Source organism: Jaculus jaculus, chromosome 10, assembly GCF_020740685.1.
Source record: "Jaculus jaculus isolate mJacJac1 chromosome 10, mJacJac1.mat.Y.cur, whole genome shotgun sequence".
NCBI lineage: Eukaryota > Metazoa > Chordata > Mammalia > Rodentia > Dipodidae > Jaculus > Jaculus jaculus.
Genome location: NC_059111.1, coordinates 40711310 through 40725269, shown reverse-complemented (window position 1 = coordinate 40725269; position 13960 = coordinate 40711310). Strand labels below are relative to the sequence as shown.

At 42.9% G+C, this 13960-nt stretch overlaps 1 protein-coding gene across 3 annotated transcripts in view; it reads left to right on the top strand.

The window, feature by feature from the left end:
- Positions 1 to 2913: 2913 nt before the first annotated feature.
- The window catches only part of Cd109 (CD109 molecule), a 289871-nt gene continuing 278824 nt past the window's right edge, over positions 2914 to 13960 (top strand). For all 3 annotated transcript variants that reach the window (XM_045160121.1, XM_045160120.1, XM_004660405.2), the window contains exons 1-2: positions 2914 to 3055; positions 4032 to 4204. In XM_045160121.1, coding sequence (XP_045016056.1) covers positions 2985 to 3055; positions 4032 to 4204 — 244 coding nt within the window. In that variant the 5' untranslated portion in view covers positions 2914 to 2984. The remainder of the gene's footprint in view (positions 3056 to 4031; positions 4205 to 13960) is intronic.

The following is a 13960-nucleotide window of genomic DNA, read 5'->3' as shown; positions in this document are numbered from 1 at the left end:
CAGTAACACCTCTTCCAGCAGGCTGCCGGAGACTTAAGCAGGAAATTTAACCTTATTCAAAAATACTAACACAGGCGTGGTGGTGCATGCTTTCAATCCCAGCACTTGGGAGGCTGTGGTGGTTTGATTCAGGTGTCCCCCATAAACTTAGGTGTTCTGAATGCTAGATTCCCAGCTGATTTGCCTTCTGGAGGGAGTGTATTGTTGGAGGCGGGCTTATGGGTTATATCCAGTTTCCCCTTGTCAGTGTTTGGCACACTCTCCTGTTGCTGTGGTCCACCTTATGTGGGCCAGGGGGTGATGTCCACCCTCTGCTCATGCCATCGTTTTCCCTTCCATCATGGAGCTCCCCCCTCGAGCCTGTTAGCCAAAATAAATCTCTTTTTCCCACAAGCTGCTCTTGGTTGGGTGATTTCTACCAGCAATGTGAACCTGACTGCAACAGAGGCAGAGGTAGGAGGATTGCTGTGAGCTAGAGGCCACCCTGAGACTACATAGTGAATTCCATTTCAGCCTGAGCTAGAGTGAGACCTTACCTCGAAAAACCAGAACCAAACCAAACCAAAACAAAAAACCCAGAAAAACAACAAAAACACAAAAATACTGTGGTAGCTGTAGGGGAGTGTTGGGTGTCTCTTCCGTCACTCTTCCACCCATTCTTACTTGGGTTGGAGTCTCTTTACTAATTCTGGAGTTTGCTGTTTTTTTTTTTCTTCATGCCCTGGTCTATGCTCCTCACAGAATTGGGGTTACAAACACATGCAGCCTATGTGGAAGCTGGTAATGGAACCCAAAAAGTCTAGCAGGCCTACTCTGGCCCTCTTGCTTGCAAAGAAAGTGTTCTTAACTGTTGAGCCATGTCTCCAGCCCATAGAGTCTATTGTTTCTTATACTTACCCTTTTCCTTAATCTGGTCACACAAATGTGTATTGTGAGAAGGTATAAATAGTGAGGTGGTCTCAACTAGAATTTCTTTTTCTTTTTTTGAGAGAAAGAGAGGAAGAGAGAGAGAATGAATATGAATTGGTGTGCGAGAGCCTCAGCCAATGCAATCTAACGCCAGGCAGTTGTGCCACCTAGTTGGGCATGTGCAACTTTGCTCTTGTCTCACCTTTGTGCATGTGGCTTACGTGGGATCATCACAGATTTAATTAACTAGGTGGTTCTAAGCCTTTTTAGAAATCTTCTTGGAATGCAACATTATCAACTTCTTTTGAAGTCCTGTCTGAATTTATTGTCCACCACTATGAAATTAGAGTTTGGGGATTATTTCAGTTGTCCCAACTTCCTTTTCTCATTAGAGTGCCTCAAACTCTCGGTACCTGGAGGCTCTTGGTGCTGCTGGCTGCTGATAGAAAGTAGAATCCTAGTCCTCTCAGACATCCAAGTCTTAATGTGATTCTAGTACACAGTGAAGGGAGAAGTACCAGTTTCAAACTTGGCACTTTGCCTCCACTTGAACTTGATCCTCATCTCTGTACAAGCAAGGCAAGACAACTAGCCCAGCAGTAACAGCTGTATCAGGAGCAGCTTCTCCCTGGGACCCACTTAGGCACTTCTTGCTGCTCTGCACACACTGGAAGACCACTAAAGACAGGCTGCCCCTAGGAGAGGACACAGGGATATCTGGAGTTTGTTCAGTAGGGTGAAAAAGGGCGGGACAGGAAGGGAAGAAAACCAATTCCTGTACTCCCAAACCACAATTTGTGTAGGTGCTTTCTCCCTCTTAGAATAGATCTGTGCCACGAGACATCCTTTTGCCCAGACTAAAATGTCAGCATCTGGGGCTGGAGAGATGGCTTAGTGGTTAAGCGCTTGCCTGTGAAGCCTAAGGACCATAATTCGAAGCTTGATTCCTCAGGACCCACGTTAGCCAGATGCACAAGGGGGCGTATGCATCTGGAGTTCGTTTGCAGTGGCTGGAGGCCCTGGCGTGCCCATTCTCTATCTGCCTCTCTGTCTCTGTCACTCTTAAATAAATAAAAACGAACATTTTTTTTTTTTTTAAATGTCACGATCTAAAATGTCTCCATGAATTAGAAAACTTAGGTTGTCAGGGACTGAGTGTGTCTGTTTTCCAACAGGTTTTTTTTTTTTTTTTTTTTTTTTTTTTTTTTTTTTTTTTTTTTTTTGTAGTTTCTTGCTTTTTGTGGTGTAGCCATGGTGAAACCTGAGTCATCTGCAGTGGTGATGGTGCCAAAACGGGTGCTGGGAAGACAACTATGGACAAGCCAGGGCCCAGAAGAGCTGGGCGCCAGGTCCCTGGCCACCTTTCTTCTTCATTCCCAAGAAGTGCTGCTACTCAGGACCCAGCTTCACAACTCCGACCTTTCTGCAGCAAACGTATTCAGAGACCGCTGCAAGTAGGAAAGCACCTTCCCAGACAGTGGTTCCTCTGAGTTCCAAGTGGCCTCACCTTTTTTTTTTTTTTTGCTCGTGCCAGAACATTTTTCTCTCCTCCATGTCCCCCTCTTCCCATTTTACCCTTGGCACTGGGGGATCAAACCCTCCTTCAAAGTGGAGAAAAATTTTCTTGGAGAGGAAAGCAGTAATTCAATTTTTGTCTTAAGGAGGAAGACGTTGTTTCTTGCCCTCATTCACGTACATGAAACAACTAACCAGAACACACACACGGTTGCGTGCACGCTTGCTATTTCTGTAAACTTGACTCAGAGTTTGAGGACAATGACTGACTTTTCCCAGCTCACAGGGGTGCTGGGAACGTCTCCGCTCTCTGCGGGTGTCGGTGGGGCGCTAGCGGAGAGGTCCGTCCGGGTGGGGCGGGCAGCGCGGAGGGCGGGGCCGCGCCCCAGCTCCGGGCCTCCAGGCGAGGCGAGGCGAGGCCGGGAGGGGCGGAGCCCCAAGTCCGGTCTCAGTTTAGCTCTCCCGGCTTGCAGGCGCGCCCTGTTCACTCGGCTCGCCCAGGTCGGGAGGAATCTTCCGGAGGTGGCCTCAGCCCACCGGAGCCAGGCGCAGCAGCCGAGATGGGAGGCCCGAAGCCGCCCACCACCGCGCTCCTCTGCGTGTGCGCCGCCGCACTAGCCGCAGCCCAGGGGTAGGAGCGGGCGCGTGCGTGGGGCACGTGCGTGGGGCGCGTGCGTGGGGCGCGTGCGTGGGGCGCGTGCGTGGGGCGCGTGCGTGTAGGAGAGGCGGCCACCCAGCCCCGCACAGGCTCGCAGAGGCGCTTTCTGCTGAGTGGCTCTGAGCAGAGTCCATTTAGATTTTGTCTGCTCTGCTTCTCAGCTTTTTGCTCCTAAACAAAGTGCCTTCTTTTCTCAGAAGCGCACGGATGCGTTTTCTAAACGGGTTTCTCCGCTGTGGCATGGTCACAGTGTGACTGAGGTGGCTGTGTCACCATGACTGACGCCCTGGGGCGATGACGAGAGCTAATAGAAAGTGCCTCGTTCATAAAGCAGCGGGGCCCTAACCTCTCTCTACCTTCAGCAGAAGGACTGCTGGATCTTACCTAGGTTGGCCTTGAATTCTGGGTTATGCTTTTCCCAGCCTCTGTGAGTGCTGGGATTACAGAGTGGGCAGCCATACCTGGCTAGTTTTGGGGACTTTTGTGCTCTGCTACACCTAGAAACATTTTTTTGCTGCTAAGTTTTCATTTTCAGATGGTATTTTCACCCAATGGTATGTTAACTGTCCCCTGTCCCCACCATTTGAGCATATGCCCATGAGATTTGAACAGGCAACATCCTAATACTAAAAAATTTATCCCGGTTGAATTAAAGTTGTCTGAAAGGAGAACCCTGGAGGCTTGCAAGTTGCTCCAGTGTGAGTCGTTTTACCGTGGTTCCTCCTGTGCTCTTTGTGGTTTATGACATGTGAATGTGGTGCATGGATTACTGCATTTTAATTGGGAATTATTGTTTCAGTATCATTTCTCTGCATTACTAAGTAGAAATACAGCAGTGGAACGATGTTAACTGTAATAACTGCAGTGGACAGGGTGTGGAGACTCATTATCCATGACCATGGAGATGTAAGAGTAAGAATTTGTTTTTCCCTTGTTGGGAACTCTTTAGGCCCCGTTTTCTGCTGACAGCCCCAGGGATCATCAGACCTGGAGGAAATGTGACTGTGGGGTTGGAGCTTCTGGAACACAGTCCCCCACAGGTCACTGTAAAGGCTGAGGTGTTCAAGATAGCATCAAACCAAAATGTTTCTGTTCTGGAAGCAGAAGGAGTCTTTGAAAAAGGTGAGAAAAACTGCATATCTTGTAGTCATAGTTTGCTAGGTCATGTAACAGAGGGCCCCAAAATTGCAGTGATTTTATGCCACATATGTTTAATTCTCACTCCTGTGAAGTTTGAAATTGTGTTCCTGGGTGTTCTAAATGGTTCCTTCCATCTGTGGTGCCATCATCGGCAAGATGACCCCTGAGACTGCAGGGAAGAGCATGGAATCTCTCATGTGGAAGTTTCCGTGGGATAGGCCCAGAAATGGCATTTGACACCACTGCTCATGGTTGGATTGCAAATGGCTAGGGATGTAGCATGTGCCCAGAAGAGGCAGTCAAAGCTAGTGCTTAGTGGGTGCTGTGTATTTTATTAAACAAGCCACTGGGAAGGAAAAGAAGAGCTACACAATACAGTTTTATGGAATGAAAAAGAAACTTAAAGGAATGGGTGGGGTGGGGGGAATAAAGGAAGAAAAATAATGTAACAGCTGGGCATGATGGCACAAGCCTTAATCACAGCACTCAGGAAGCAGAGGTAGGAGGAATGCCATAAGTTCAAGGCTAGCTTGGGACTACATCGTGTATTCCATGTCAGCCTGAGCTAGAGTGAGACTGTACCTTGAAACAAACAGACAGAAAATAATTTGAAAAGTAGTAGCTATTTGCAAAAGAGCCAACACCTTTTGTTTGAAGTTTGAATTCTGATCTGGCCAAGAATTATGTTGGACCAATAAATGTCTTCCTTTTCAGCATTAAGGGAAAAATAATTCTAGGGGTTATCATTTAATACTTAAAACTTTTTTTCATTAAAATGAGTATTTATTTTGTTTTTTCCTGGTGGCTTAGACTGATATATGCCCAGTGCTTAGAACTTGTGTAACATTGGCAATAAAGGGAATAAAGTCAAATCACTCATAGTTCTGGTACCCAAATATAAACACTATCAACTAGAAACATATTTGTACCAGAAAGTGGGGTGTAAATGCCTGCAATATTAAGAATTACCATGCTGGGCATGGTGGTACATGCCTTTAATCCCAGTACTCAGGAGGAAGAGGTAGGAGGATTGCTGTGAGTTCGAGGCCAGCCTGAGACTGCATAGTGAATTCCAGGTCAGCCTGGGCTAGACTGAGACTACCTCGAAAAACCAAAACCAAAACCAAAACCAAAACAAAAACAAAAAAACCCTAAAAAGTCACTTAAGTGCACAAAATGAAGAGAGATAGACACAAATGTCTATCTTTTAGGGCATAGAAGATTTGACTCCATTCACAAATGAGATAAAATTAAAGTTTATTTACATCTGGAGCTTTCTCTACAGGAACTTGGCTGACAGGGTGGGTATATTTGGGATACGAGCCAGGAAGAAAAGTATATGTGCTGGAGCCAGGCTACGTTGTCATTTGTGAGAGCAAAGTCAGGGAAGTGGAACCTTTGTTTCCCTGGAGAGGAAGTGTAGGTTAGTTCTTAAAATCTGAGTTTGATTTCTAAACAGTACTGTGATAGGTAGATGTGAGATTCTGGGCAGGTCACTTGATTGCTTTGAGCGCTAGTTTCCTCCTTTGCAAAAAAGGAAGTGACTAAATTGACCTTCCTGTGAAGGTATTGAGTTAAAATCTACTATGTGGTACCTACTAGGCACTTGGTATACAACAATGGCTAATATTATGTGTAGTGGTAACACCAAAGAAGTTACTGCTGGGCGTGGTGGTGCATGCCTTTAATCCCAGCACTCGGGAGGCAGAGGTAGGAGGATTGTTGTGAGTTTGAGGCCACCTTGAGACAACATAGTGAATTCCAGGTCAGCCTGGGCTAGAGTCTGAGACCCAACCTTGAAAAACCAAACTAAAACAACAACAGCAACAACAAAAGAAGCTACAGAAGGAATTCTTTCCTTTATATACTGGGAAGACCTTCATTTTTTCTTTCTTTTTATCTATGTCTCTCTATTTTTTTTTACATAGGTCTTATAGTTTTATAGTCTCTCACCCCTGGTTCCTATTTCCCTGAGGACCTTCCTCAGTAACAGACCTTCATTTCTGAAAACAAATAAACCATTGTTTTATAGCTGTGGTTGAAGGAAAACACTGAAATATCAAATCCTAGAAGATAATATTTGAAGTAGTTCTGCATTCATTATTTACTTACTTAGAATTTATAAAGTTGAACATGGTGGCTCATGTTTTTAATTCCAGAATTTGAGAGGCTGAGGTTGGAGAACTGCAGTGAATTTGAGGACAGCCTGGGTCACACAGTGAGTTCTAGGTCAGTTGAGCTAGAGTGAGACCCTACTTCAAAACACCACCACCAACAACAAAAAAGAATTTATAATTTCATATGGTAACTGTGTTAGGGTGTGCATATATTGTGGCTTGGTTCTCATTTTATTTTTTGGATTTTTCTTTTGGGAGGAGCCCCCCTCATTTCATCAAGATTACAATGGAAAACCTTGTCCTGGGAGCAGGAAAGTAGGGGAACACTGCTTTTCCTGTTAGGTACTTTTTGACTGTTGACATAGAGGGTCATTGACACTAACATTGCTAGGAGTACTCTCCCTCTTTCAAATGAGAGCCTTACTCTATAATCAGAGGCTGGTAGTATTGTTCTCAGAGCAGGTGCTTCCTGTAATGTTAGGACTCTCTCCTTGTTCTCACATCTTTTGCTTACCTGACTTCTGCAATGGTAACAGCATGTAGACAAAGGAGGACTTCTAAGTCTGAATCTCTGGATCTTTACAGAATTCATGTCTCATCAATACAAGTAAGAGCTTTCTAGATCTATGAGGCCCAAGAAGTATTTGCTCTTAGGAGAGCAGAGCTACAGCAGAGCTAAGAAGAGGGACTAATTTAGAGAGGTTGCTTGGGGTAGGATTGGGTGGCACCTCACCAGAATGTATTTCTAGCTTAATTTGTGCCAGAAATAGCAATACTAAGAAATTCAGATTGCAGAATGTATTTTTCTTTTTCTTTCTTTCTTTCTTTTTTTTTTTTGGAGATGTTTTATGAAGCACAGGCTGGCCTCATTCACTATATAGCTGGGGCTGACCTGGAACTTCTGATTTTCTTGTGTTAGTTTTTCAAGGGCCTGGGATTCCAGGCCCATGCCACCATGCCTGATGACAAAACTCTACTATAGGCAGAAAAGGATGGCTTTTCTTTTTTCAGGGAAGAGTTCATTTATTTATTTGACAGAAATGAGGAAAATATGATTTGATTATATGTGTATATGGCTCTGTGTGTGTGTGTGTGACTAATAGTCATTTATAAAATGTGTTTCTTCTAACCTTTATGGAGTTCTGCCTTTTTAGTTGTGAGATTGAGAATCTCACGTGTACCTGGTATTATCTCCTTTATTACCACTTCCAGCCATTATGGCATCCTTACCATCCTCTCCACAGTGATATAAATAGGTCCATAATCTTATTTTCCTTTGTATGCAGGAGCTAGTTCTTTAGATATAAATACCAGAGGGGAGAGGATGGGGCAGCGCTTGGATTGGAATATTGCAGACTGTACTGTTGGGTGGAGAGTGGGCCTTTCCTTTCCTTCCCTTGTCAGAGTTTTTTCTTTCCTACTGTAAGGCTACCCTGGAATTCCATGCCAAATCAAGAAAAAAGCTTTTCCTCTGCTAAGGCACATAAAGGAAGTGAATTATGTTGTTGTCCTTGAAATCAAAAATCTTCATTTTATTTTCCCTTCTTTAATTTAAGTTTTCATTTATGGGCTGGGGAGATTGCTCAGTGGTTAAAGGCACTTGCCTGCAATGCTTGCTGTCTGGGGATTTATTCCCTAGTACTTACGTATAGCCACATGCACAAAGTGGCACGTGCATCTGGAGTTCATCTGGCAAGCCCAACTTTCCTCCCTTTCTTTCTCATTGCACAAATGAATAATTAAAAATATATTTAAAAAAAGAGGGCTGGAGGAATTGCTTAGTGATTAAGGTGTTTGCCTGCAAAGCCAAAGGACCCAGGTTTGAATCACTAGGACCCACATTAGCCAGATGCACAAGGGGACCATTTGTTTGTGGTGGCTGGAGGCCCTGGCGTGCCCATTCTTGTGCTCTATCTCTCTCTCCCTTATAAATTAAAAATAAAAAAATTAAAAATATTAACAAAATCATCTATAAGCCTGCATTATTTTTCTTGAATAAGATTTACTTCAAGTAACAAAAATATATATACTTTGCCCAGTTAAAGAATTAGTTGTCAATAGTTTCAATGTAGACCTGACTTAACAAAAAGCCTGAACTGAGGACACCAACTGAAACATTTGGGGCCTCTGCCTAGATGTCTCTGGTGAGTGCCTGATGCTCACAGGCACTACTCATGTTCATTGTTGCCAGGCTCACTTCTGTTTTCCCATGGCGATACTGGGTGAGACACCCTCCATGGCTGTATCCTCTGCGAGCTTAACTTTTATTTTTGCCCTAAAGTCTTGGAGAGTTAATGTGTATTCAACTGTGTGCACGTGTGTACAAGCCAGAGGAAGATGTTCATGTGTCCTCCTCCATCACTCTGCCAAACCTTACTTCCCTGAGACAGTCTTTCATTGAACATGTAGCTCTCTGATTTTCAGTTAGACTGGCTCACCAGAGAATCTCCAAGATCCTCCTGTCTAGTAATAGGTATGTGCAACCATGCTCGAGTTTTTACATGGGTATTGGAAATCGAAATCAGGACCTTATGAATGTGCAGCAAGGGCTATTATTGCCTACTGACTCATCTCCCCAGCCTATTTTCTTGGCTTTTTTTTCTTTTTAAGAACTAAGAGTTTTTTAAAGAACTAAGATTAAAGGTGCAGCATTTGGGAGGCAAAGGTAGGAGGATTGCTGTGAGCTTGAGGCCATCCTGAAACTACTTAGTAAATTCCAGGGTTAGCCTGAGCTAGAGTGAGACCTTACCTCGAAAAACAAAAACAAAACAAACCAACAATAACAACACCTGAAAGTTTCTTTATTCTTTAATTTTTTTCTCATTTTGACTATGGGGTGTTTTATTTTCCATCTTGGCAAAGGCAGGAAAATTTAAAGATTTGAAATATTAGGTGGAGACAAAGCTATCAAATATCCCTTCCATGTTGCTTAGATCAAAATCAATACCATGGTTTTAAGGAAAGTGACTAATTAGTGCTGCATGTGGGCGGATCTCCTAGGCAGGTTTTCACAGGCAGCTTTGCCAGTGGAACTCAGCCTGGACCTGTACTTTAAAAGGGTGTAGGCTCTTCATTTACACATCTTTGCTAGTGTATGAGGTACTTATCATGGTCAGAGGCTGAGGATTAAGGACCATTGTGTAGATGTGCTTGCCTTTGAGCCAGGCTACCTGATGCATGTTGGCCATTTCACCCAGTGGTTAAGTGGTTGTGGGCAATCAGGCTATCAGTTGGCTTTAGTTTTATCACCTGGAAGATAGTGGTTTCTGCCTTCTGCAATTATATGCCTACTGTGAGGACTAAGGTAACATATTTAAAGTACTTAACAGGAATTTTTCAAGAAAATGGTAACTGTTGTTAATAGAAGAGAATGGCAATAATTCATGTCAAAGGCAATCATCTATTACCCATTGAGATGCTCTTGAACTGAGAACTCCTTAAAAGTCATATCAGGAGGAAGGAATGGAAAATCATAAACATATTAAACATTGAGTTTGTGCACAGTGCCAGAGACTTTATACACCATTTTAACTTTCTACACCCCTACAAAGAAGGCACCATTATGCTCTTATTTTATTTTATTTTATTTTTTGTTTTTTTGAGGTAAGGTTTCACACTAGCCCAGGCTGACCTGGAATTCACTATGTAGTCTCAGGGTGGCCTTGAACTCATGGCAATCCTCCTCCTCTGCCTTCTGAGTGCTGGTATTAAAGGTGTGCGCCACCATGCCTGGCCATTATGCTCATTTTGGATCAGGACATGGAAGCTTCTTAAGAGTGAACCATCAACTTTCCCTGAACCTGAAGTTAGTTCTGTTTGGTGTCCAGAGACCATACGATACACTGCATAGCCATTTTCCTTTAAAATCATCTTTGCAGTACTCTGATACATGACACTTACAATGAGTGAAGACTAATTGGATCTAAGGAACTGTGAGGTGAGTTGGGCATGGTGATGCATGTCTGTGATCACATCCCTCAGAAGAGAATGCTGGAGCAGAAACGCTGAGAGTTTGGGGCCAGCCTGGGCTTCAAAGTGAGATTGTTTCACCAAACAAAACAAAAATAATAGTAACAACAACAAAAAGAATTATGAGATGAAATGCCAGCTTTTCTCTGGATTTCTTAGGCCCTCTGTATATAGTTTTGGATCTGTAAGGGACATCAAAGGTAAGTCAACTCTGTCATCTAATATAAAATCTGAGGAGGCTGAGGAGATGCCTACAACCAAAGTTAAACTACTTATTGGTGGCAGAGTTGGAACCAGATCATAGTTCACTAAATCTGTGGCCTGCCTCCACTTCCATTGCTTCAAACCTGCGGCCCACTGCTACTATCATTGTCCTCCAGGTTACATTCCTAATGTGGAGAACTGTGCCTAAGACCTGGGATATGTTTACAGATGTTGAATTGAAGAAGAAAGGCTAGCAAGCTTAACACCTTTTTTATTTGTTTGTGAGTTGCTTCAGCTCAGGCTGGGGTTGCTCTTTGTAGACTGACAGTTCTGAAGAAGCAGTGGGGAACTGGGCTAGGAACATCACAGATATGCTCATGTGTATCTATGAATGTGTGGTGTGGGTACATGCATGTGTTTGTGTCTTTGCATGGTGTGTGTGTGTTCATGTGTGTGGACTTACATGTTTCACTTGTACCCAGAACTCATTCATCAATGGCTAGTTTACCTAGCTGGCTTGCCCTGGGATGCCTGAGTGGGCCTCCCAGGAGTGGGATTGCCATCGGGCTGCCATGCTCACCCAGAATTTACTTGGTTGCTGAGCATCTGAACTCCCATTCTCAGGCTTGAGTGGCATGCTCTTTATGCATGGAAACATCTCTTAGCCCCTCAACATCATAGATCTTTTAAGAAAATCTCACTCTCATGTTTCTTAAAGTGTGAGGTATATTTTTATCTAAAGTGCAGGTTAATGGCTACTCTTGTGACATAGTACAGGAATCTACATCTGTTCAGCCATCACAAGTAACTTGTAGCCATATCAGATGAGAACAAATACTTGTTAGTGTTTTACAGATGGTATTTAACCAAGTTCTGGAAAGCCTGTGGGAGGCAAGCTCTTACAGGCCTCTGATGACTCATTATGGCTTAGAAGGCTCCTCCTGGATTTCTGTGCTTGCTTTCTGCCTCAAATGCTAAGCATTAGTGTTAATTTTCAGCAGCTAGAAAACCATGATTGAGGGTTTGATTGTGAATCAATGATTGAGTGAAGTTGAAAGTAAACAGTAACTCTTTAAACTCTGTGTTAAGTATGTACTGCTGTCCTTACTGCAAATGACTCACTGTTCTACTGACTCACTGCAGGCTGAGGTGGAAATAGAAAGCAGATCCTGTAAGAATTTTGGCTGGGTTACTGTTGTTAAGACAGCTTTCTAATGCTAAAAATCCTGTTTTCGGGCTGGAGAGATGGCTTAGCGGTTAAGCGCTTGCCTGTGAAGCCTAAGGACCCCGGTTCCAGGCTCGGTTCCCCAGGTCCCACGTTAGCCAGATGCACAAGGGGGCGCACATGTCTGGAGTTCGTTTGCAGAGGCTGGAAGCCCTGGCGTGCTCATTCTCTCTTTCTCCCTCTATCTGTCTTTTTCTCTGTGTCTTAAATAAATAAATAAATAAATAAAAATTAAAAAAAATATTTAAAAAAAATCCTGTTTTCGGGGTGGAGAGATGGCTTAGCGGTTAAGCGCTTGCCTGTGAAGCCTAAGGATCCCGGTTCGAGGCTCGGTTCCCCAGGTCCCACGTTAGCCAGATGCACAAGCGGGTGCATGCATCTGGAGTTCGTTTGCAGAGGCTGGAAGTCCTGGCGCGCCCATTCTCTCTCTCCCTCTATCTGTCTTTCTCTCTGTGTCTGTCGCTCTCAAATAAATAAATAAAAAAATTAAAAAAAAATCCTGTTTTCTCAAAGGCATGCCCCTTTATTAATTTACTATTCCTATTATTTTAAATGTATTTATTTATTTGAAAGCATAGGCAGAGAAGAGAGAGAGAGAGAGAGAATGAGAATAGGCATGTCAGGACCTCTAGACATTGCAAATGAACTCCAGAAGCCTGTACCACTTTGTGCATCTGACTTTATATGGGTACTGGGGCATCAAACCCAGTTTGTTAAGCTTTATTTGTGCCTATTCTTTCTCTTTCTCTCTCAAAATAAATAAATAAAAATAAAATTAAAAAAGAGAAAGAAATGGAAATGAGTTGGGCCTGGTTGTGCATGGCTTTAATCTCAACACTAAGGAGGCTGAAGTAGGAGGATTGCTGTGAGTTTGAAGCCAGCTTGAGACTACATAGTGAATTCCAGGCCAGCCTGGGCTAGAGTGAGATCCTGTCTCAAAAAAAAAAAAAAAAAAGAAATAGACCTAAGGGGTTGGAGAGAATGATTAAATTATTATAATTATAATAATTATAATTATTATTATAATTAAATGATTAAATTTGCTTACTAGCAAAGCCTGATGGCCTGATTTCAGTTCCCCAGTATCCATAGATGTACAAAGTGGAATATGCATCTGGAGTTCATTTGCAGCAGCAGCATGAAGGCCTAGCATGTCCATTCTCTCTCAAATAAGTAAATATATTTTTAAAAATTTTATTTATTTAACCTTTTTAGAGCAAGAGAAAGAGATTGAGAGAGAGGAAGGGAGGGAGAGAGAGAATGAGAGAATGGGCATGCCAGGGCATCTGGCTACTGCAAATGAACTCCAGATGAATGCATCACCTTGTGCATTTGGCTTATGTGGGCACTGGGGAATTGAACCTGGGTCTTTAGGCTTTGCAGTAAGTGCCTTAACTGGTAAGCCAGCTCTCCAGCCCAATAAGTAAATGTTTTCTAAAAAATTTAAGTAAAGACATGGAAATGAGGGCTGAGGAGGTGGCTTAGCTGTTAAAGGCACTTACTTGCAAAGCCTGCTGGCCTGGGTTTGATTATTCGGTACCCACATAAAGCCATATGTGTCTGGAGATCATTTGCAGAGGCCCTGCATGCCTGTATTCTCTCTCTCTCTCTCTGCTTGCAAATTAATAATAATGATAAAAAGAAATGGAAATGAGAGCTGGATAAGGTGATGAACACCTTTAATTCCAGCACTCAGGGAGGCAGAGGTTGAAGAATCACCATAAGTCAAGGCCAGCCTTGGGCTACAGAGAGAGTTACAGGGTTATAGGTCATTTTGGGCTATAGTGAGACCCTGCTCAGAAAGAAACACAAAAAATAAGAAACTCCACAGAAACAAAATAAAACAAAGAAGAAATGAAATTGATAGATGTTTGAGGCTATAACTATGTTTAACCTGTAATAAATATTACTTAATGTATATATGTATTAAAATACCACATTGTACTCTATAAATATGACTTACATATCAGTTAAATTAAAAAGATTTCTGGCTTGAAAGATTGGATGAATGCTAATATCATATGTTCTTAAGTACACATAAAAGAGTAGAGGAGTTTTTTCTTCTGTGTATGTACATGAAATTCAATGTATTTTGCAAATAATGTTTCTTGTGTGTATGTATGACTCTGTGCCTGATACTGTTGCCGTTTTTATTTTATTTTATTTTTTTTGAGGTAGAGTCTTGCTGTATCCCAGGTTGACCTGAAACTAATTCTGTAGCCC